Raw genomic sequence first — 25534 nt, 5'->3', positions numbered from 1 at the left:
AAAAAAGTATGCACAGGGCGGATCAGATGCACGGAAGGAAGCGGATGAGGACATTAGGTCTTGATGTTTTATACTAGTTTGTCACTATTCAACAGAAATGCACTCTTAGGACGCCAGACAGCCGAACAGTTATGTCACATGCCCCATGTGTGGAGGCTGTGGTCCTCATTATGGCAACTGATGGTTAGAATCCAACCTTTTACTGCATGTCATCTCTCTCCTCACAACATTTCCTGTGTCTCTTCCGCTGTCCTATCCGATGATGGCAAAAAATATATTCAAGAATAAACAAAACAAAATTGCACTCTTGAATTAATTGGAAAATGGTTATTCAGGCTCAGGGGAATTTCAATTCTTTCTGATGAGGATAAATATCATCAAACATCATGTGACACCAGTGAACGGTTTCCAGTTTGCTTCACTATGAAAAGAAAAGTTTTAAAAAAGGGAAAAAATCAGAGCTGATTGTGAAAATGCTCTTGGGACCAGGAATATTTTTCCAACATTCTCCGGGATGTAATCACTTAAGATTTTGGTCCAAAAACAAGACATTCTGCTCTGAATATCAGAACAGGGGCCGAGTGTAGTGTTAGCCCAGTGTCATGCGTTTTGATACTGTACTTTTGGCTTCTTTTTTAACGGCACACAGTATGTTCCACTCCTTCGCACCCCGCCCTGATCCTCGCGCGTGTTCGACAACAAGCTTTTTTTTTTTCTTCTTCTCTGGCGCTTTTGTCTGGCATTGTTTAAAGCTCTCTCCTTTTCTACACCGCCTCGTTAGTCGCTGCCAAATTATTTCATATGCTGCTCTGCTGTCCTATTTATTCAACCCTGACAATCTGTTCACAACAGTTGCTTAATGAAATCATTTTTTTTTTCTACCTGGAAAGTGTGCTCTGCCCAAATTCTGAATCCCATTCCCTTGGCTGAACAACTCCGATGAGCCACACACACAGAACGAATCAAACATAGAAATTCAGAGCACTCTCCGCCCGATGCTTACATTCAAATTACATGCTGTCTTATTACCCAGAATCCCCCACGCAGACCAGAGAATAACAACAGTGTGGTATCCATCTCAAATATGATTTATTGGCGTGATTATTACCCCTGCAGTTTGTGTTGGCTGCATGTTAAAATAATATGCAATGCACGCTTGATTTATTAAACGTCTGATAGTGGAGTTTGCAGATAATTTATCACACTCAATCTCCAAAGACATGCTGACACATTTAAACCTGAATATCAGGGTTGTAGCTGCGGACCTGAGACGGGGAAAAAGAGGATTCACAAATGCGTTCGGCCCTGGAGGAGCACGTACGAGCCTCTCCCCCTACAGAGAGGAGGAAGATGGAGACAGACGAGGGGAGGAAAGACGAAGACAAGGAGGGCGATGCTGAGTAACACTCGGCTGCACAGCGCTGAGGATTCTCAGGGAGAAGTGAATTATAATTCAGCAGCTGCGGCCGCTAATAAGGATCTGCTTATAAATAGAGACGTGTGTGAGGTAAGAGCGTGGCGGTGAGCGAGCGTGAGAGCCTCTCCCGTGGCCCTTACCTTTGGACTGATTGCTGTCGGTTAGAATTGAATCCGGTTCTTCTGGGCTCTCCACGCGCTCTTTGATCTCTTCTAGACGAGAGGAGAGGAGAGGAGAGCAATATATGAGGAGAGGTATTCATAATCAAGCATTCAGTTTCCCATCATGCTGTGCAGGAAATAATCAGTATGCCTAAACAATATCTGTTCCACTCCAAGCGTGTGAATCAAGCTGAATGAGTTTATAGTGAATGAAGGTGACAAGAATGTATCGGATTTCATTTAGAATGAAAATCTGAGTATCTCATTGAAGCGTTTTTAAACCTGAAATTATTATTACAATCAGTAAGAACTGCAGTGAGATGATAAAGGTATCTTACTATCTGATCATTAAGGAAACATGTTGAAGTGCTGGCTTCTCTGACAACAATGCAGCAGCCAGTATGTCCTCCTTCTAACTTTAGATTCTGCTCCTGAATGCTCTGGATTTGTTTGGACCAGAGAAGGTAGGCGCTTTTAAGACACCCCCCCCACACGGCTCGTTTTGGACGCCCCTCGGTTTGTCAGATATGAGAGCAGTTATCAGGTCAACAGGTGTTGCAGCGATGGAAGCGGGTCAAGAGAAGTGGTTCAGATAGAAGTGATTGTACCCGACCTAAAAAGCCTCTGCATGTTTCTAATAAGCTCCACGAGCAGAAACGTGCTCAAACTAGGATCAATATTGGAGATGCTTTTGAAAAATGGAGAGAGGTTAGAACACAGAAAGGTTTACAGACCCATGCAGAGCTGGATAAACACTGAAGCTTCAGAGTCCACCACATGGTGACCTGTGTGAGCATGGACTCTATAGAGGAGGGGGGGGGGGGAGACAGCTCTCTATGATGTTTTGAATTTAGACTGCAGTACCCATTTTAACCACTAGGTGTAAGAGATACATACTGCTCCTTTAACAAACTTTAGACCATATCTTGACCTCTGATTCTTGCTGTAGCTCCAACCTCTGAAATGAAAGCACCGCCGATGCAAACTGTTAAAATGTTCTGTGAGGTTTTATGAATGCAGGCAGGTGCGTTGACAGAAACATCCACCTGTGAGCAGCAGAAGCAGGAGAGCAAGAAATGGAGGAGAAGACGTGGGCAGCTGTGGCAGGATCTCAGTGATGCTTCACAGCACTCAGAGAGAGTAGCTCATGAGGAAAAACCAAAAGACTTTCTTTAAGATGTGGTCGTAGCCTCGGGTTTAAAAAAAGTGGAGCAAACGCAGAAGTGCCTTAAACCTGCATTTTTTTCTAATGGCCAGCAGGAGGAGACTACAGCAGGTCTGACTGCTGATTTATTACCTCAGTAAACATTTTCCGAGTGAGTTCATGGTCTAAACCAATGGTTTTAAGTCCTCAAACACTCAGCATGGCGGTTTCACACCTGTAGATCGTTTGCTCTGGTCTGAATCATGAACCAGTTTGGGCGCCCACCAAAAGGCCAAAATCAAGGATACAAACAAATCTGTGATGTCACCGCGGCTCTGTCCACTTCTTAAATACGGTCTGTGTTAAAAAATATTTACCTCCATTGCTGGTGCCGGTGTCGTTGACCTCGGAGACGTCTGTAAAGTGAAGCACACAGAGATAAAGACGTGTTACTCATTTGCAATCGGTGGAGATGTTTAACAACCTCCAGCACCTTGAAATCATGAAACCCACCGACTTCCTGAAGAGTTACACTTCAGAGAAGAACAATACAAATGCGAGAAGGGAGAGAGAGAGAGAGGGACGCATGAAAAATTAATTTCAGACTGGCACCCCCTGCGAGGCAGCCTGAGAAACCCCTCTGTTCTCACACACATCCATCCTCCGCGTTACCTTCTCCTTCTCCTCCGTCGCTCCCCGAGCAAACCTCAACGCTTCCCGCCTTTTTGCAACAACAATCATCCAAAACAAAGCACATCAGTGTAAAATAACTCTTCTCCCCCGGGCGGTCCAGTGATGATGTAAACAAACACGACTGCTTAGGTGTGATAGAAGAAGTAGAAGAAGCGTGAAGAATCCAAAGTGCGCTCGATGTTTTTGTCTCTTTCATGTCAAGGTCATTCAATCCCTCGTAGACGCACAGGCTCCTTGGTTTTGTAATTGCAGGTTTGGACACACATCATGCAGAGATTTCAGAGGTATCTTAAAAACATCCAGACCCTTTACATCGCCGGCTGCCAGTTATAGAGACCATGCATTACAGCAGCGACTTCAACGTTAAAAAACTGATTTAATCTGCTGCAACACTTTGAAATTAAATTCCTCCTCCCCGAGACACCACCGGGACTCGAGGAGCGTCGGAGAAAAGCAGGAAGGATGAAGCAACAACAATCTCAACCTCATTATTCTTTTATTTTTTTGAGCTGAGGGATGGAGCCGTCCACAGGGTGAAATTACTTTCCTTGTTTTTATGTGGAACTATTAAAGGGGGAAATCTGGTTAGTTACAACACGGGGCTCTTATTTTGATAGTTTTTGGCTTCGACCTCTGACAGGAACAACAACATTAATCTGATCAGACTAAACACTGAGACCATTAAACCGAAGCAGAAGTCACCCTGGTTATATTTTGGAGACATAGAGTACCACGCCTTCCTTTCCTAAACAAAACAATCTGCACCTAGCTTTCTCTCTTTCTCTGTCCTGTAAATAAACAGCTCCACAGAGCGCCCCCTACAGGCCTGGAGCACTTCCGTTAAAAGGCGGAGCTTGCAGCTTTTTTGGGGGCTTTTTGTGATAGGACAGTGGATAGAGTCGGAAATCAGAGAGAGAGAGAGAGAGAGAGAGAGAGTGGAGAGTGACATGCAGGAAAGGAGCCACAGGCTGGATTTGAACCTGACCCGCCCAGCTTCCATGGCGTGCGCACTAACCACTGCGCCACCAGCACCCCGATTTGCAATGTTTTGATATTGATGCAGTTGTTTGGCCTTTTTGCCTTTAACGCGTTTCAGCAGTTGAATTTGTTTCAGGTGTTTGCATTTGCTTTTGAGTGTTTTTCTAAATGTGCATCGTTTCAGCAGTTGCCGAGCATGTGACCCCTACCGGCCACCGTACATACACAGGAGGAAGGGAAGTTTTATCGTTGAGTGACACAGAAAAACATCAACATTACAGAAATACTGAAATTATAGTGAGTCCGCCCTGGATTTTGACATCGGCCCAGCGTGGGTTATTTTTAGCACAGTTTGTCATACGCTACCTGTGCCTTTAAGTAGGTGGCTCATGGGTAATGTATGCTATGAGAAGATGTGGTTGATCCTCCCACTCCAGTAAAAACCGAGAGAATGGACTTTTCCCATGATTGACGAGTTTGTAGACTTTTAGACCCATGATTATTTTGCATGATATACAACCTTTAAAATGTAATCTTAAAATCTGTCTTATTTTAATATTTTTTATGTCAAAACAAAGACGTGAATCAAAGAAGAACTGAAAGCAACTGCACAAAGATGATCAGAAAGCTGAATAATCTCATGATTATACTTTTAAAGGAACATGAATAAGCGAACACCCGGACACTTCAGAGCAGGTGTACACACACACACACACACACACACACACACACACACACACACACACATGGAGCTCCCAAATCTTAAGAGCAGTTTTGCTATCAAATCATCAAAAGAACAGATTGATAACCAGATTCAGATCGTCCCTGTAAAGGAATAAATTGACACAAAACATGTCCACACACATTGTGCCACATGTGTTCCAGAGCCGGCCGTATGGCATCAATAATAAGGTCATTAATTATGCAAACACATGAGATGATATGCCATGCATTAACACTGTCTCACGTCACAGATATCAAAGCGGATGGCAGGACATGTGGACCGTGCCTGATGTTGTTTCTCATGTTACAGGGAGCCTCCATCATGTCTGCTCTTTTATTCAGGCTAGATTAGAAAGCTGGTGTGAAGCAGCAGGAGAACACTGAAGCACTGGCCTCGTTCCAGATGCTTCTCTCTCTCTCTCTCTTTCTCTCTCTCTTTCTCTCTCCCCCTTCTCTCTCGCTCTCTCTCTCTTTCTCTCTCTTTCTCTCTCCCCCTTCTCTCTCTCTCTCTCTCTCTCTTTCTCTCTCTTTCTCGCTCCCCCTTCTCTCTCTCTCTCTTTCTCTCTCTTTCTCTCTCTCTCTCTCTCCCCCCCTTCTCTCTCTTTCCCTCTCTCTCTCCCCCCCCTCTCTCTCTCTCTCTCTTTCTCTCTCTGTCTCTCTTCCCCCCCCCCCCTCTCTCTCTCTCTCTCTCTCTCTGTCTCTCTTCCCCCCTCTCTCTCTCTCTCTCTCTCTCTCTCTTTCTCTCTCTGTCTCTCTCTCCCCCCCCCTCTCTCTCTCTCTCTCTTTCTCTCCCCCCCTCTCTCTCTCTCTCTCTTTCTCTCTCTGTCTCTCTTCCCCCCCCCCTCTCTCTCTCTCTCTCTCTCTCTGTCTCTCTTCCCCCCCCCTCTCTCTCTCTCTCTCTCTCTCTCTTTCTCTCTCTGTCTCTCTCTCCCCCCCCCTCTCTCTCTCTCTCTCTCTTTCTCTCCCCCCCTTCTCTCTCTTTCCCTCTCTCTCTCTCTCCCCCCCCTCTCTCTCTCTCTCTTTCTCTCTCCCTCAGGTAAAAACAACACAATCTGTGTGCTGCAGTAGTATCATCTTCCTCTAATATCCCGCGCTGATCATGACAAAGCAGAAAAAAGCTCAGAATTTCCTCTGATTGCAGCTCCAGCCTTCCCTGAAGCTTCGGAGTGAGCGAGCCACGCTGGTCTGCCTCGCTCTCTAATTCGACTCCTGTGTGCTGACAGTACAGGGGCTATCATTTAGGGGAGGATGTGAGTGTGCTGCGGTAAACACATAAACAAGATGGGGGAGAGAGAAAAACGGGCCTCTGTCAAGGTTCCCGTGAAGGAGAGGCTCAGTCCACAGAGGGCCGATAAGAGAGAGAAAAACAGAAGCTCCAATCGACTCTCTCAGCAGGAAACTAGACAGCTTACACCGGTTATTCTTACAGCAGGAACCAGTGACCCTGAGGGCTCCTTAACCAGGCCTCCCACATTCTATACTGGTGTGTCAAAACTGGCGTGAAATAGTTAAAATGCACTTATTGACTGAATGCTGCAGAGCTCGTTTTTAGAGACCTCTGCCTGACTCCACACACAAAAAACTTCACGTGTGAGTCAGAATAAAAAGCTTTGCCAACTGCAGATAATTTATTCAAATTGGCCGCTAAAAGGTGAGAAACAAACGCGATGCTATCCCTATCATAGTTAGAAGTTAGCTGAGAGTCTTTTTTTTTAATTGCAAAGCTTCGAATGCGATGTGAAAAGATTGGTTTTTAAGCCAGCTATAGTGAAATATTACTTTGAAGCTTTGAATGTATAAAAAGATGGACGACATGGCCGCTCCCTCAAAAGTGAAGCCAAATCATTTAGCGCTGCCCCTAGTGATTGGCTGCAGTGTAGGTAATCAGGCTCCGCCTCCTCCATCTGGACAGGGGTCAAACTAAAATCAAAATGCACGTCTAATAAATTTAGCTACAGTAGTTCTTATTTTATTTTATATTTAGTTTATATTTTCTGAGTAATTCTTCTTTAAATGTGTTTTTTGAGGTATTGTGGTATTGAACACCTTGATTGACAGCTGTGTTGACAAATGAGTCCCCTGCGTTGCTGTGTGAACCAGATTATCTGCGTAAAGGAGGAATGTACGAATACTAACACAAGAATCAACCTGACACAAGAACCTGTTCTGCTGTGGGCTGAGGCCACCTGAGGGATCTTGGTTTTATCAGGAGGTTAAGTGTGTGTTATGGTCGGCGAAAAGGGGCAGGAAGTCAATACCCGTGGCTCAACTGGGAGGGATATATTTTTGCTTCACTATTGTATGAAGACAGGTGAAGACTGGTTTTTAATGTTTCTATGTAGTCAATGCTTCAGGCTCAAACTCCCACCAAAGCTTGAAATTGGAAAGCATGAGGGGTTGTATCATTTTTTAATGTTCAATTTTAAGTCATTGGTTTGAAATTCTTCTAAAACAACTGGCTCATGAAGCTTCCAGAGAGCTGACCAATCAGAAGAAAGGGGGCATGACAGCAGTTGAAACAAACAGAGGCTGAAATTAGTTTTTACTGATGTCAGTTTCAGATAAAGAAGGAGGTTTTACTGCTCTGTAGGTTTCACAGACTGACGACATGAAGAGAGACACTCAGAGTGTCATCTGTTATGAACGGGCGCTGTAAAAAAATAAAGATTGATAGATCTTCTGATTGACTCATCATCCCCTGGGGCCACTAATAATCCCTCAAGTGCTACGCTAACACTTCGACAAATTGCTGCTTTTTTTTATTATTCCTATAATTGTTTTTTGCAATCAGTCGCTTAGTTATTTTTTTCAGAAAGAAACACTGTGAAGTTTATCCTAACAAAAAAAGAGATATTTCTGTTTTCTACTGAAAACAATTTCTGCTCCTTTTAAATACTTTCTATGATACCCGTGAGACCCTGAACTACCATCTCTTTACCGAGGGTGTGAATATGGTTTACACCAAAGCCTGCATGACATCTCTCCTGTGTCGGAGAAGATTTCAATACAGAGAATTTACAACTGATCAGAGGTCATGAAGGGAGAAAATTTGGTTTTCTTTCACTTTTCTTCTCATCACTTCGGCCTTTCAGCTGCAGAGGAAACATACCAGAAAAAGAAAACCCCTCTGCAGCTGACGTGTGTTATAGTGTGTGTGTGTGTGTGTGTGTGTGTGTGTGTGTGTGTGTGTGTGTGTGTGTGTGTTAGTGTGTTTGTGTGTGTGTCCTCGCTCATATCTGCACACATCAGAGAAAGGAAGGAAGGAAGAGAGTTGGGGCATAAGTCACCCTCGTATGCAGACAAGCAGAAAATTACACCCCCCCTCCCCACGTTCATTTATTAGACAAAGGTAGTCAGAGTGTGTTTTGTTGGTCAGTATTAGCGTCGGGTGCCGCAGTATTCGACCACGATAGAAACGTGTTGTCACTGCACAGCCAAGACCGGTTAAGAAGTCACAGAAATGCATGATAAAGATAAGATATCTCCCAGGCTGAAGGTTCTGTATTTGATCCACAGAGCAGCAGATTCCTCTCTGTCTTAATGTTTTTGTCATTCTGACTCAGTCGGCCCACAGGGGAGGCGGTCCCTGTGGGTCGCCCATACGGCATCATGGGAAACGTCTCTGCTTAATGTTCCAGACAGGAGCCTCGGGCAGACCGGGAGGTTTCCGTCCGTCCCTCAGCCACAGGACATCGAACCGTCTTTTTATTCAACAGCTCTGTTTGTTGAGCAGTGAGAGAAGAAAAATCAATGGAGGTGTAGAAGTGTCAGCGCCCCCCCCCCCCAGGTGTCAGGGTCCCCGGGAGACTTTCTTCTGTTCATTTGATTCCCAAAGCGTGGCATGGCCGGTCTGGTCGGCGGTGACAGAGCAGGTCCAGCAGCTTTGATCCCGGTCAGCTCACACAGGTGAGCAGCTGCTCCCCGTCAAACAACAGACATGACGCATCACAGCCTGAGAGCTGGAGACATTTATTAACACTCTGTTACCTCCACACACTCAGAGGATATAACAAAATGTTCTTATTGCAACGCAGAAGGAAAAACGCCTCTCAGAGTTTATGACTGTCCGAAGCTGTTTTTTTAAATATGCACTCTTTAAAAAATTAAACTGAAATAATGCATATTGATTCTCCCTGCTGGGAATGAAACCTGAAGGGATAGGGGGAAGGAGCCAAAATGATTTACTTCAAATTCTGTTTGGAGCAGCAGCGAAATGTATCACGTTGAATTGGCTGAAATTCTAATGAAATGGACACTTAATACAATCAATAATTAACAGAAACAGTGTACACAAATCTAAACTATTTTAATGTTGCTGTGGGACAAAGTGAGACTAGCCTCCAATCAAATGTCATGAATTATTGTAGATATTATAATTACTATGTTTATATAGTGGATCTGTAAAAATGACATAATAGATGTTTTGTCTGCTGTGGTAGACAAATATTCTAATTTCTCAAATGTCTGTTTGAGCTCGACATTCATTTGAGCATGTTGGGCGTCTATATAGTTCGTGAACGTCTTTCTGCATGGCAGGCCAACTCCTGCTCTGACCGCTATTTTGGCAACTAGTGCTCTGAAAGACTCCGACTCAACCATCGATAATGGCAGCATATCCTCCACAACATACCTGGCTACCAGTTTGTTTAGCTCGGCCTGAGACAAAACGTGTGGTGGTGGTGGTGGGGCCGACTGTGCATGCTTTCGAATTTGTGTAAACAACACCCGCCCAACTCTACCTCTGATTGGCTCACCATGAAATTTTACTCTACTCCTCAGCCAATCGTCATCATTTATGCGATTGTCTCGTGTCCGCACTCACCACAGAGGAAGAACAGTAAGAAATATCTTTGCCGCTCGGCTTAGAGATCTAGTTGGTCTGATGAAGAACAGCTTCAGTCATAGTAACGCGCCGCATTTTTTGGCAGTAACGGTAACGGCGTTATAATGATGGGAAGAGTAATCAATTAGATTACTCGTTACTGAAAAAAGTAACGCCGTTATTTATAACGCCGTTATTCCCATCACTGCTTATGGATACAGAAATTGTGGGACATATATGAAATGGAACAAATAAACAAACTCAGTGAAGCTTCAAAAACCCAAATTTACTCAGAGATGGAGTCCAGCCATGACGTTACTAATGCAATAAATAAAAAATAAAAACACCTTTACCTAACGCAGGGTGTCTTCTATGTGTGTTTTTTCTGCTTCTTTTTTCTTTGTATTTGTCCTTTTTTATTTATTTTTTATGCTTTTTCTTTCTTCTGTACTGTGCCAAAAATTGAAATAAAAAAATAAGTTGAAAAAAATAAATAAAAATGAATGAACATTTCAGGAAAGCCTGCGAGCTTATTTACAAAATATCCAAGATGGTGGGCAAAGCGATTCTCTGACACTATGACAGCTTTTGCCTTTAGAGCAACGCCTCGTGTTATTGGACGTCTCCACAGTATCAACTAAAAGGTGGAGGAGAAGAACATACAAGTGAAGGTCGCCCGCTTGCTCGCAGTGGAGTTTGCAGACTTTTACCCGCTGTGTTCACACACCAACTCGCAGAAATGTTATTACTGTCGTTGGATGGAAAACGTCAGGCTAAAGTCGAGGTGGAAACATCCTCCGTTTTGGATCGCTCCTGCAGCTCCTTTGTGAAGCTTTGCAGAGAGAAGAGAGAAGTTGTAGCCTCATGAGAGTGAAGCGGAGAGAGAGTTCCTATCTGACTGATTAAACACAGGAGCAAAGTTAATGTTCATTATTTCAGAGTTTGTCCCGTTTGTTATATTTACAGTTTCAGTAATATTTTCAGTTCAGTTTGCAGCTGGTCCTATCAGAGAGCCACGTTTTACTTTAACACTCTGAGGACATTTCAGAGCCTGGACTTTTTCACTCAAATTTCCCAAAGAAGTTGAATCAAAACTTATTTTTTAACACTCTGGATCTAAGCTCCTTTTTGCATAAAGAATCTGAGTGTGAACTTTTGCCACCTCTGCAAAACAGCTGCTCCGTATTCCTTCCAGTAAGGCGGGGGAAAGTTTGCTCCGATGAAACGCACAATTGAAAAAGCATTTTACCGACTGAATCTCTTGCGCAGATAACAGTATTTCTGTTCAGCTCGATTTGATCAAATATTCTGTAAAAGTGTCTGACACTGTTCTGATGCAGGCCGAGGGCTGCTGGGTGCTAAATAGGATTTCATCTTGAGAGAGCACGATGGGAAAATGTCAAGATCTGAACCAGAGTGTCTGTTTAGACGCTCTGTTCCTTTCAGAGGATGTGAGCAGAATTAAATTCAAATGAAAGAAAATTACGCTTCAATAGGTCCACTATCAGTCCGGTCTCAAGGCGCATATTACACTCATGATATTCAAGCACAAACACAAACATACAATTGTCTTCCTCGGTGCAGTTTGCGTCTGATAGTTGAGATTAGTCGTCAGCGTCTCCTTCCTCTGCTGCACCAGCCGCCCGCTCATGCTGACCAAGTTCAACTTTATCCATCCACCAGGCTGAGCAGGAAGAGGAGGGGACACTTATTAACTTTTTATTGTGAAGTCGAGTTTAGAACAGAGCTTCCTGCCAAGAGCTTAACCTTCAGTTAAAAAAACAATCATCCTCCGTCTGCCCTGCAAAATGCCTCCATACTGTCTCCATCCATGTTGACAAAGTGTGTGTTTGTGTTCCACATCAATAAATGATAAAGTCTGTCCTGTGTAAATGTGTCTCTGAGTCATGACTGTCTACAATGAGGGAGAAGCTCGAGTCCCGCTGGCTGTGTTGTTGTCAGAGCCGTGTTTACATGGACGGGACGGCCGGCTCCTCCCCTTGTGTATAAAAGCTGTTTTAGTCAAGAACTAGAGAGAAGAAGAAGAACATACTCACTGATTATTTGGATGTTAGTAAGAGTTTTTAGATCACGCTCATTCTGTGTCAGTTTACATGAAATGTGAAGCTACGAGCTAACTAAAGAGCGCTAACATTAGCATGCTAACACAACGATGTGAAGCTACGAGCTAACTAAAGAGCGCTAACATTAGCATGCTAACACAACAATGTGAAGCTACGAGCTAACTAAAGAGCGCTAACATTAGCATGCTAACACAACGATGTGAAGCTACGAGCTAACTGAAGAGCGCTAACATTAGCATGCTAACACAATGATGTGAAGCTACGAGCTAACTAAAGAGCGCTAACATTAGCATGCTAACACAACAATGTGAAGCTACGAGCTAACTAAAGAGCGCTAACATTAGCATGCTAACACAACAATGCAGCTCGAGCAAAGGACTATTTTGTCCACCACTTTCGCTAAAATCCTTAATGAGAACGCGAGTGGAGAGAGGTTGGAGGTGTGTCGCTGGAGGAGAGCGGAGGCTTCAGTATGGAGGAGGCGTGGCCTAACAGGAAGTTTGTCTACTGGATCAACAACTTGCACACTCGCTGACGCTGTTTGTTCTGCAGCGAGCTGAGGGTGGCTTAACCCTTTGAGTGTGATTGAGATTCAGACGGTTTCTTTCGGTCTCATTTGCACAGGTTTCCAGGGTGCAAAAGCCTTGAAATCCTTTTGTGAATCGAGCCCCTCAGTATGTAAACTGGGTGGTCTGAGAGGGGCTTGGGTTTGCTCTGCGTCGGGGTATGTATATTAAACAAGAGCCTCTCTGTGAACTCTGCATGGACTAATAGCTTTGGGGGTCTGCAAAGATAATTAAAGACATCTCCCCCGCTCAGGCAAAACAAGAGAGGGGTGGACCTCAACAAGTGCTGCTAAAAGAACTAACGAGCTGGTAAATGTGGAAAGTGGCTCATTGTCGTCGGGTAAAGCAAAGATTTTTAGTGGAAATAGCTGAGCTGCATGAGCTGCCACTTTCAAAACAGGAAGAAAAGGATTAAGGGAGAAAGAGGCGGGGTCAGTGTTCGATAGCGAGAGTTTCTTTGCTCTGATGGAACAGTGTCTGACAATCGGAGCCAATTAAAGAGCGCTGAGTTGAGACCTGCAGGCGAGGGGAGACGAAAACAAGCCCGCTCAATAATAAACACCCGGACCCCCCCCTCTGTACTCTGATCCTCCTGAAACGCCATCTTCATTGATATTCCGCCTTTCTTCTCCCCATATGAAAGGGCCGAGGGTGCAGCGGACGCTAAGTGGCATTGTGCTGGGTTTGGGTAACCTTGACGCGGGGGACGCTCCGAGCCGGGTCCGGGTCCTCTAAACAGGGGTTCTCAAACTTTTTTAGACCATGGACCCCTTTCAGGTGAGAAATTTTTCCAAGGACCCCCCCTCATTATCATAACGTTGATAAACATGTATTAATACTATGTAATAATGTACTATGTACTTTGCAACGATAGAATTAAGCTACATTTAAACTTTCCAAGAAATTCATTTTTATAAACTTTTGAGTTTTTTTTGTGCACTATGAAGTGACAGACATGTCACGATCATATCAATCAATCAATCAATCAAACTTTATTTATAAAGCACCTTTCAGACAAATTAAATTGCAGTTATTGATGAAAAAGTCGTTTATAAAATCATTGAGAGACTAATGCACACCAATAAGAATTAAAAAAATATATAAAAATGAAAAAATAAAATTCGACACATAAAAGCAACAAGATATTAAAATTAATACATAGGAGAAGAATATTTAAAATTGTAGTAGGATAAAAAAGACAATACAATAATGTTAAGATTTGAATTTATATATAAAAGCCAGACTGAATAAATGAGTTTTAAGATTGCGTTTATATCAGAATGGATCTAATGGCACAAAACTAAAGTGGGCGGGACTATTGGACAAAAACAGCTGATTTTATTGGTGCAAGAGATCCCAGTTTGTAGATATGCTTTTTCAATGATATAGCACACTTTTACAATTGTTTGTAATTTATTCCGCCGACCCCCAAGCTATGGTTCGCGGACCCCTGAGGGTCCTGGGACCCCACTTTGAGAATCACTGATTTAAACAGACTGAAAAGGCTCGAGCTCATTACACAGGCTCGGGCCGTGCTCGACAAGATGAGACACTCTGAATGAGCGAGAAGAGAACAGGAACGCCATCTGCTTTTGGGGTTCAGCTTACACTCACTTAAGAGAAAGTGAAGAAGATAAGAAGGAAAGGAGACATGGCAGGAGAAGAGACGGCTTCAACATATGCTGGAAAACATGAAGGGGAAAATGACCAGTGGGCAAACCCTTTGATAAGACGAGGAGGTTTGAAAAGAAACAGGAGAAAAAAAGCTGGTCCCCCACCGGCGACGTCTCTCACTCTTGATCTCTCTTTTTAGTATTTTCTATTCCTCACTTTGTCTGAGGTGGTGTGAATCAGTCAGAGCGGTCCGTCATAGACTTAAAAAAGACGATAAAAGATGAAAAGGAGTGAGTGAATAACTGATTAGGCGAGGAAGTGAGAGAGGGGAGACAACACAAAAATAGACACGGGAAGAGGAGAAATGCAAAAGAGGGCCTCCCCCCTGTGTGACCTACATACCTGCTAAACCTGCTGTCAGTGGTGTCCTGCTCCTCTCTCATCACTCTCTGAATTACTTTACATAATCTTAAGACTCCCCGTGCTGCCTGCAGGAAGGCGGGCGGCCCACCTCTGCCTCCGATACCTATTGTGGTTTACTACATCAAGGCTCAAGACGGACAGTGTTGTAGAGGGGGCTGGTAAATCTGGACACTGACCCCCCCGGGGGAGTCATAAAAACGGGAGGAGGAAGCAGGCAGTTTACAGAGGAAGGCCTGCACAGGACACGGCTACCAGCCAGATGACTGATTTGTAGTTATGAAGAGATTCCTCTCCCCCCCCCACCCTGACAGCTCAAGGTTTTTTCCACAGGAGTCTGTCGATCTGACCAGTCAATATAATCAAAGAGCTCGTCTAGACTGCAGTAAAGACCAGGAGCAGCTGTCCGTCACTGAAAGGTCAGAGAGGGAGCAGCAGTAATATGTGTCAGACAGACTGATAGAGACATGATTCAAGTAGATGAAGATGTTACAACAGATTTTATTTCTTCTACTGTTTAATTTCTCCACCTCTTTTTACTTCTATGATGGATGCAAAACTTTTATCCCAAAGTCATCGACTGTCCGTCATAACTTATCCTGCACGCTCATCATGTAACAAGAAAGTTACCCTTGGAACATGGACGTGTGAAAAGGTTCTCCCATACCTTTCACCTGCCCCCACCTTCCCTACACTGACTGCAGCTTGCAGAGTGATTAGGCTGAGTGAAATCACCTGAGCCTAATTGGACAGGGTGAGGCCTGGATTTGGGTTGTTTCTTGTATAAAGGTGGACTCAGCCAGAGTCTGGGGGGGGGGGTGTTTGTTGGTGGCAGCTTGCTGTGAGGCTGTGTTTTCTTTCAGTTTATTTAATCTAGCTGTTTTATTAGATTACCCAGGACTTTTGTTTTTGCTATTTTACCTTATTTTTCATCTATTTCTGCCTCCTGACATCTTTTTGCTCACCACCAGTGCCGAACAGCCACACTTAAATCCCAATTTTGATGTTGACTTACAATCAGTAATGTTACAGGACGCAATAAATCAAAATCAGAATCAGAATCAGAAAATCACATATGTTGTTATATCTGACAGCCAACACCGCCGCTGCATTTTCAGCACACGTCTTTTCCTTGTCGGCTTATTTTGTCGTCCGTCTGCATGAGACATGGATGAAGACACTCGAGTCGTCGCCATAGTTACACAAGCTGCTCTTCTTCAATATATACACATATATATATATATATGTGTATATATTTATATATTCTCGGGGCTCAGTTGTGTTTATGTTCGCTGCCATGTGAGCGGTCAAAGTCAACAACATCTGGTCCAGATCGTGTGTGTGTGTGTGTGTGTGTGTGTGTGTGTGTGTGTGTGTGTGTGTGTGTGTGTGTGTGTGTGTGTGTGTGTGTGTGTGTGTGTGTGTGTGTGTGTGTGTGTGTGTGTGTGTGTGTGTGTGTGTGTGTGTGTGTGTGTGTGTGTGTGTGTGTGTGTGTGTTCGGTGACTTCCCAAACACACTTTTGTTGCGTCTGTGCCGGCCGACTGATTGTGACTTGGCTCAGAGTTGATTCATTTGTGAACCAATCAGAGAGCTGGAGATAGGCTGAGAGAGCTGATCAAAAAGAGAAGCTTCAAAGGAGGACAGAGAGAGTGTGTCCTGTTAGATGAGACGACCCCCCCCCCCCCCCCTCTCTTTGAAGCTGGCTTCTGGGCCAAAGGTGACCAACATAATGGAACATTTTGCACATTGTTGTTGTTGGTCTACTCTCTCCAGCTGAATTACCAGCGTCCAGAAATTCTCTCAAATAAGAAGAATTTTCCAAAATGATGGAGCGAGCTGCAGAGCTGAGGACAAAGAACGGACTTCTTTCAGACCCAAAGGATTCATATCTGACAAATAATCAACTTGTGTGCAGGGCGGCGTGTCACTCACTTAGACCGGAACACCGGGAAGGTTGCAGCCATAACTGGGGGATGAATATATTTGTTCTTTTAGAACAAGGTGTTTTCCTTCTAATCTCAAGCCGTTTTCACATCTGCACTTCGGATAATATGTAGATATTTACAGGAGGACTTCTCCGGAGATTCTCCCGACCCAGCCGTTCACATATGCTCCTCACAGCGGGGGACTTTCCCTGTCAGAGGGGGGAGGGGGGGCGGGGGATTTCCTGAGGTAAGACGTGACGTAAATAAACAACGTGGAAGTAGCGGTTGAAGCAACAGAGTCCGCTACACGACGTTACAATGAGAATATTTACCTTTATATCACTGCTATGTGTAATCCAATGGAATGACAACATCCACAAGAGAGAGGAGAACAACATACTGACGAACAGAAAACAGAATGCAGACGTTTAATTAGAGCACGGAGATCGTAGAGGTCACGTGCAGACACTTTAGCCGGTCACTATATAAACGTCATTCTCTTTCTATTGGCTCGAGTTGAAATCTCCGGAGTATATTCGGCCGCGTTCAGACATCAGATCACTCTGATATTCTGCGGATAAACTACGAGGGGTCTGGAGGAGAAACTCCGGGTAAAGTCTGCATGAAAAATGCGTCTGTTTGTGTCCACGCATAGCCTAAAGAACCTCCGGGGAGACTAATCTCCGGAGTTTTTCAGGAGATTTCCGTATGTGTGAAAAGGGTTTCAGTCACATCGTGGAAAAACAGCCGATCAGTGGTGGTCTTGATTTAAAATCCTGAGTCCGCCCAGTCTGAGAGCGAAACAAGACCAAGTAAAAATGCTTTCAATTCTGAGACGAAGACCTTCAAACAATGGTATTAAGACATCTTGAGTTCTACAACACTACCTCTTGTACCTCTGCTGGATTTGATGGTGAAGAGTTTAACAAACAGAAGGATTATTTCATTATTGAAAGTTTTTATAATTTGATCTCTGGAGGCTGAAGATTAAACAGAACCCGTCAAAACTAGTTTAAGGAGGAGAAGCCAAAAGAAAAGCTTCAGTAAAATCTGAATTCATACGGGGTAAAACACAAGACGGCAGGTAGTCTCCTCGTGGCGCTCTCCACACAATGCCTCAGCAGGGCTGTGATTGGTGCAGCTGCTGTTCCTGTCCTCCAGCAGTCCGAGCGAGAGGCCGATAAAACCCGAGCTCAGCCCAACGTCCTGATTCCCCCCCCCCCCCCCCAGAGGAGCTGCTCGCTGATGCAGTGTACAACGTTATGCCAAAAGTTAATTGTGTGCTGACAACTGTTAGCAACAGGAAACGCCTGCATGGCTCTCCAGAATTAGATTTACATCAGCAGTATCCCATTGTTCAAGACAAAAGGGCACAAAACAAGCAATTAGGAAAAAGCTTGAAATCCTTTCTGCAGGAACAGAAATGCAAAGTGCACTTCAGCAAGTACGGATTCAGAGAGGGAACATGCCAAATGAATTCAAGGAATAAATTATTCACCCTGCTTTAAAGGAGAAAAATCTCTCGTTTGATTTGCAAAAGAAAATTCCCTCTCTTTGTACTTTTTAACATAAAAGAGCGATCACACAGGGTCACCGTGCTCTGATAGCTTCCCCGTGTACTTCTTCACAACACCGATGGCGAGTCTGCGGCGTTTCAGAGGAGCCGTTACTGTCGGCTTATTGTTTTCTTACACTCGTGGGAGAGTTAAAATACACAGAAATCAATAACATCCCCCCAAATAACACTCGCAAGCAAGAGACTTAGAACAATTCCCGAGACAGTTTGAGGTAAAAAAGGATTTGTGGTGCCTCGTATTTTGATGCTTTTTTTTTTTTTTGTTATTGTTTGCAGACACACGGGAGAGAGGGGGGGGGGGGGGGGGGGGGTGCATGATGTGCATGTTGTTTTTAGGCACCATATGGAACCTGTGGATGCAGCTGGGCCTTCTGCTCAGAGCGAGCTGAGAGCGAGCTGAGAGCGGGCGCAGCGCGTTCAAACATCCCGACCACGACGCATGAAAAAAAACAACAGAGGATAGAAAACGACAATAAAGAAAGAAGTTCATGTGAGGGCGTCTGGATAATGAAGCAGAATCAAGAAGTTTACTTGAGTTGTTGTTGTTGTTGTTGTTTTTGAACATGACAGCTGCACGGGGGGAGAACAGGTAAAAATCAGGCGGGAGATGAGCGGTGAGAATGTCAGCAGCCAGCAGCCTCTGGGCTCGTGTAACGACGGCCTCCTCGTCTCTCTGCTGGGTCCAGACTCACATTGTTGTGATGGCCTGCTGGGTCTGTCTGTCTCCCCCTCCCCTCTTTCCCCCTCCATCGCCCCCAGCAGGCTTCCTCCAGCCCGTCTGGTGGTCTGCACCTGGCCACTCTCAGGTGAACCAGCAGCTCTCTGAAGTTTCCATGAAGACTTGAGTTTGGCTTTTTTGGAGCCAGAAGTGACATAAGCTTTTGGTTCTGACCACATTTTTTAAGTTTGGGTCCTTATTAATCACATCCTCATCCACATCAGCAGAGCAGGATAATAACGCTGTTGAGCTGCTCTCTCAAAATCTTGAGAAATTAACTCATTACAAGGCAAAAAAAAGTCAGTGTTGATATCCTGAGATAACGAGATAAATACGTTGAGATCTTCAGCAAAAAACTGAAGAAGAAGAAGAAGAGGATTTTCTGGCACAAACTTCACCAACTGACAAGATGCATGCAGAGTGAAAGGCTTAGTCAAAATGCTCCAGCTGACACTTGTAGTACTTTTTTATTCTTTATATTCAGGTCTAATTACAGTTTTTTTTTTCCTCAACTGTTTAAAGGTTCTTGTTTAAATGTCACATATATTTTTTATCCCTGCACGGGTTATGTACATTTCTTGTATAAGTCTATTTTAATTGCACAGTTTAAGTTTGATTCATCTAGGGGGATTCTTTAAATCTTTTTTCGGGTTAATATATATGTATGTTTAATTTGTAACAAATGTTTCATGTCATGTACGTCTTTGTAACCTGCTACTGGATGCTTTGAATTTCCCTCAGGATCAATAAAGTATCTATCTATCTATCTATCTATCTATCTATCTATCTATCTATCTATCTATCTATCTATCCATCCATCCATCCATCTCTCTCTCTCTCTCTCTCTCTCTATCCATCCATCCATCCATCCATCCATCCATCTCTCTATCTATCCATCCATCCATCCAGCCATCTCTCTATCTATCCATCCATCCATCCATCCATCCATCTCTCTATCTATCTATCTATCCATCCATCCATCCATCCATCTATCCATCCATCTATCCATCCATCTATCCATCCATCCATCCATCCATCTATCCATCCATCCATCCATCCATCCATCCATCCATCCATCTAGTAAGAAGATCAACTCAGGTCTAAATTGCTAATAAAGTTGATCTTCTTACTGCAAGTGTTGCAAGTGGAGCATTTTGACATCTTCAGAAAAGAACATACAGAATCATCTCGTTATCACTGCAGAGTCAAACTAGATAAACGGGTATATGTCGTCTTAGGGCTTTCGGTTTTAAACAAAACAGATTAAAAAAACAGCAGATAATTAAGAATTCATAAATGCCCCAAAACAAGAGGATTTTTTTTCAGAGGATTTGAGAGAAGCTAATGATGTAGCTCGTCTGATGGCGACCTTGATCAGATTTGTGTTTCTGCATAATGTTTTTACTTCTTCAGAGTCGGTTTGGACAGAGGGGATAAGCCGCTGCTCACTGAGTGAATCTGTGCAGCCGATAAATCTTACCTTTTGGAGCTAACGCATTATCTATGGACTCCTGCAGGAGAAGCACACTGCATGAAGGAAAAGAGAATTCCTGTTCACATCTCAGATTTATTTATTCCTCGCTTCGGGCAAAGACGGTCTTGTTTTAATTTATGGCTGCTCTGTGAAGCGGGTAGCCCACTCACACAAGTCACCAGAAACAAGGCTGCTGGAGACATTCTTCAAACACAATAACAATATAGCCTAGCATTTTCCATTTTAAAGTACGTTATGAATATTCATAAATAGAGGCGGCTCGGTGTTCTGATTCAATTTTGTGGAGCCTTTTATAACGTCCCCAAATATCAGGCGGGGAATCTCGTTGCCTGTGCAGCGAGATATCTAATACATAAGATTTATAAAGTGGAGCGCACTGCCTGATTGAAAATATAAAATCTCTCCTCTGCCCACCTCCGCACACATATCTCCACTCTGTATAGATAAGAACACTTTCCACAGAGCTGACTCAAATCCTCAGAATTTTATATTTATTGTTAGTCTCTGGGCTGCACAGTGGTTAGCGGCGTCACCTCACAGCGAGGAGGTTCCTGGTTTGAATCCCCGTCTGTCAGGAGCCTCTCTGTGTGGAGTCTGCATGTTCTCCTCGTGCATGTGTGGGTTCTCTACAGCTTCCTCCCACAGTCCAAACACATGCTCGTTAGGTTAACTGACTTTAACTCCACAACTACATTCTGCGCTCGCTGCAAGAACGCATCAAGTTGAACAGAATAGAACGAACGGAGAGCATCGGGGTCAATTTCAAAATGAAACACAACATATAGATTCCTGATCGTATATTCCAAAACAGGCATTACGTCAAAACAGGTATCAAACTGGGGCACTGGTGGTGCAGTGGATGGTGCGCGCATCCCATGTATGGAGGCTGTAGTCCTCAACGCGAGCGGTCCAGGTTCAAATCTGACCTGTGGCTCCTTTCCTGCATGTAATTCCCCACTCTCTCTCTCTCTCTCTCTCTCTCTCTCTCTCTCTCTCTCTCTCACTCTCTCTCTCTCTCTGATTTCTAACTCTATCCACTGTCCTATCTCTCCATTAAAAGCACAAAAATAAATCTTAAAAAAAAAAACAGGCATCAAACGTGGGGCAGGGGTGTGCGCCGCCAGACGGAGCAAAACCATGGCGCTGACATGTGGAAATTGGGGGTAAGGCCTAGTCCATATGTAGGCGGGGTTTCCTCCTCCGTTTAAAAAAAAGAATCCCTCCCACACACGCTCAGTTCTCAAAAACATCTTCGTCTACATGAAAACACAAACTGAACTGTGACGGCTGTCATGAGAAGTCAACAACGATGACCTTGACATGCCGAAATGTTCTCGCCATTCCTCTGCAACGACCATTTCATTTTACAAAGTCAGGCGTCTCTGCTCGTCAACATAGTGGGAGAGTAACTGTGTTTGTGTGAGCGAGTGAAAAGTCCAGTTAGCAACGTTAGCACCAGCGCTAGTTTGGTGACATCTGCCATCGCACTAATCTCATTTAAACAAAAGTGACAGCGTCGCACGATGACATCACACGTCTACACAGAAACACCTTAAACACAGTTTTTGAGAATCTTACAAAAGGCCTAATGACAGCTGGGTTTGGCTCCACCCCCTCTGTGACCCCGAACGGGGAAAAGCGTCTGGATGGATGTAAAGTCTCTGCATCTTAAAGCTCTCCGTTCTCTTTGATATTGTGTTCAACTGAAGCCGCTAAGGGACCCAAACGCTCGCCATCACTGCATATTAACACGAGCAGACTTCTAATGTAAACAACAGATGGCATCATGAGGTAATATGAAGTGATACCACATCAGCAGAGCAGCTTCCTGCCGCCTCTCATGAAGTGTGTAGACTGAATAAATAATGACATTAAGGAGCTGTAAAGATAATGAATAAAAACACAGAGACGCTTTCTTTAGCGTCGGGGTTATTCAGTGCGACGGCGCCCGGGAACCGAGAGATTCTGCTGTGAAACACACTTCCATATGTGCAACAGCGAGCGACGTGAGAACAGCAGGGTGTCGGCAGACACGGCTGACATCTGGGAGCACGCGGGCGAGGACGTGGGATCGCTGAGGTTCAGAGTGTGACCTGTTCATTATTAAGCCTCCTGCAATGATGATGTTCGAGGACTTCATGGTGAAGTCAAATGTAAATGTGGATTCTGTTGTAATACAGAAGCAGGTGTTCACACAGGTACAGGATTTACAAAACAGACAGAACTGATCACAGAGATATTCTGTGTCTGAAATCAAAGTCTGTGAGAAATAACCCGATGTTTACTAGATCTGCCAGAATTCTTAATTATGAAACAGGAGCATATTAAACCGCCCCACAATGCACTGCGGCTCTCACTGAGACTATCCAATCGCAGAGCTCGCCAGTTAGCCAACTAGCGTCTTCAATTTAAAGTTCTGTGCTGAAATACATTTTACATGTTGACAAATAATATTAAAATGATTACGTAGATGGGGCGCTGGTGGTACAGTGGTTAGTGCGCGCGCACCATGTACAGAGGCTGTGGTCCTCCAATCAGGCGGCCCGGGTTCAAATCCGACTCTATCTCTCCCTGACTCTATCCACCGTCCTATCTCTCTAATAAAGGCACAAAAATAAATCTAAAAACGTAGTTGTTTTAGTAATGAACGTTTGCATGTTGTTGTTGTGCTAGCTTGATGCTAGCTCATCGAATGTAGCTCGGACCGGAAGTTTGCGCGCATTTTAGCATTTTAGCTAACAGCATACTAACGGTCGAGTTAATATACTGTATGCTTTATTTATATTGTGAGTATGTACGAGGCAGTGTGTAGTGTTTGATCGACACTTTTGATACTTTTTGATACGAGGTGTTTTAAAATGATTAAATCTCTGTGATGCTCATGGGAAACGTAGTTTAAGAATTTCACCAGACGGCTACCTAAGCCGGTGAAACCTCTTACATAGACTCTCTTCTCCCAGCACTGGAGAGCAGCCCTCCATTGGCAGCCCTGCAGCGTTCTGCCCCCCCTGGAGGCTTCAAGAGAGCCGACCAATCAGAAGAGAGTGGGCACATGGGGAGGGGGGTTCTTAAAGAGACAGCAGCTGAATAAGTGTTTTTACTGATGTCAGTATCAGATAAATAAGTAGTTTTTTGATCTGCTAATCATGCTCAGCTACTCTAAAGGTTTACAGACTGACAACATGAAAGGTGAACACGAGGAGAAAACGGGGGTCTCTATCAGCGAGGAACCGGATGGGGGACAGGTGAGTCCTCTGGGAGAAGTTAAGCTCTGCAAATGTGAACAAATCTGTTAAAGTTTCTGCACAAATGATCTGCTACTCTGGAAAAAAAGTAACATAAAATAAAGAAATGATTAAAAAACACTTTGTGTATTATAAATTCAGACTATAATGGTGAATAAAAGACAGGTGGTAGGCTGGTGTGAAAGACCTCCACAGACACTCTGACTTATGAGTAGGTGGATGAAACCTCACATTCTGTTCTGTTCTCAAATGTTGTTTATTCATTACTCATTCGTCCCCTCATTATAAACCATTTTATTGCTCCTCTCAAAGCAGCAGGTTTAACCTCCACGAGCAGGTAGCCTGATTACAGTTATTATTTTTTAATAAGGGGTATTGGGCTCAGGAATCGTTTGCTCTTGTCTGGTGAGTGTCTGTTTACGCCGAGCTGCATGAGACCATCCAGACGGTTCTCGTCCGAGGTTCTGCTTCTCTGTACAAAAATACAATCTGCCTGCAATCAGGAATGACACCAGTGTTTACGGCCTGACAGCGCCAACACACAGCACACAGCCTGCGCTAACCCTGGACAGTGACAGACAGACAGTGTCGGGCTCGGGCTCGGGCGAGCGAGAGAGAGAGAGAGAGAGAGACAATCAACAGGCTGGAGTGAAGGTTTCCAGTGATGGAAGGCCTGTGCTGTTTGTGAGATGTTTTCCCGATGGCTTCTCACAGAGGATGGAGACGGCGATCTGGGATGGATCTATCTGGAAGGTTCACTCTAACCCTTAAATTAATTGAATGTCAGTCAAAGAGAAAGTGAAATGGAGGTGAGGGAGTGACTCAGACCTCGGGGGGGGGGGGGGGCTGAATGAGGTTCTAAAACCCTCCAGAGGAAACTGTAATCAGTGAGCATGTTGGAGGGAGGAGAAATAAAGACAGATTATCCCACATTGTCACATAGAGAGACAGACAAAAAACAAATAAGTCTGGCACACACACAAAACTCAACAACCTCAGTCATGTAGACGAGGCTGGAGCAGCTGAGGCCACATCAACGCCAATCAGCCCAGGTTTTTGTGTTCAAAAACTCTGCTTCTGTGTGACAAACATGTTCAGCTCTGAGAAAGATCTGGGAATTTGGAATCCCTTAAGATATGTTATTAAACCTACAGTTTGTCACTTGGTTTAATGACGAGATGTAAACAGGTGTAAACTGCAGTTACAAGAAAAAAGTCAAGGAGCAATCTTTCCTGAGAGGTGACAGAAAAGAACTTACTCTTTGAAGAGGAGGACAGAACCTTCTTTTGACCTGATCGAATTTTAAAGGTAGAGTAAGCAGCTTCCTCCTTCAAAATAAAACACAGACTTCTCCTAAAGTAAAGCTGGCTTGTTCCTTCAAAATAAAACACAGACTTTTCCTAAAGTAAAGCTGGCTTGTTCCTTCAAAATAAAACACAGACTTTTCCTAAAGTGAAGCTGGCTTGTTCCTTCAAAATAAAACACAGACTTTTCCTAAAGTAAAGCTGGCTTGTTCCTTCAAAATAAAATACAGACTTCTCCTAAAGTAAAGCTGGCTTGTTCCTTCAAAATAAAACACAGACTTTTCCTAAAGTAAAGCTGGCTTGTTCCTTCAAAATAAAATCTAGACCTCTCCTAAAGTGAAGCTGGCTGGTTCCTTCAAAATAAAATCCAGACCTCTCCTAAAGTGAAGCTGGCTGGTTCCTTCAAAATAAAACACAGACTTCTCCTAAAGTAAAGCTGGCTGGTTCCTTCAAAATAAAAGACAGACTTCTCCTAAAGTGAAGCTGCTCCATTGTCCCTTCTGGGCCTCCGTACATGTGTGGTGGTGACTGTGTCTGCAGAGACTCTGTCCTCTGACTGGATTTTACTGTTCTGATTTGTTCTGGTTGACTCGGGACGTTTCTGGGCGGAGCTAGTGTGTTTCCTCCAGCCAATGACAGCGCAGCAGG

The 25534-nt window shown here is 44.0% G+C and overlaps 1 protein-coding gene and 1 pseudogene across 5 annotated transcripts in view; both read right to left on the bottom strand.

Moving 5' to 3' along the window:
- macrod2 (mono-ADP ribosylhydrolase 2) overlaps positions 1-25534 on the bottom strand; it is a 607882-nt gene that overhangs the window by 1973 nt on the left and 580375 nt on the right. For 3 of the 5 annotated variants that reach the window (XM_061039433.1, XM_061039435.1, XM_061039436.1), the window contains 2 exons: positions 3100-3138; positions 1558-1629 (listed from right to left, as the gene is read on the bottom strand). In XM_061039433.1, coding sequence (XP_060895416.1) covers positions 1558-1629; positions 3100-3138 — 111 coding nt within the window. The remainder of the gene's footprint in view (positions 1-1557; positions 1630-3099; positions 3139-25534) is intronic. The other 2 variants (XM_061039437.1, XM_061039438.1) reach the window with 1 other exon arrangement.
- Positions 1-25534, bottom strand: part of LOC132975123 (tubulin beta-1 chain-like) — a 543950-nt pseudogene that overhangs the window by 155839 nt on the left and 362577 nt on the right.

This window comes from Labrus mixtus, chromosome 6 (genome assembly GCF_963584025.1).
Source record: "Labrus mixtus chromosome 6, fLabMix1.1, whole genome shotgun sequence".
Lineage (NCBI taxonomy): Eukaryota > Metazoa > Chordata > Actinopteri > Labriformes > Labridae > Labrus > Labrus mixtus.
The sequence above is the reverse complement of the archived record's forward strand: the minus strand, read 5'-3'. Positions and strand labels throughout refer to the sequence as shown.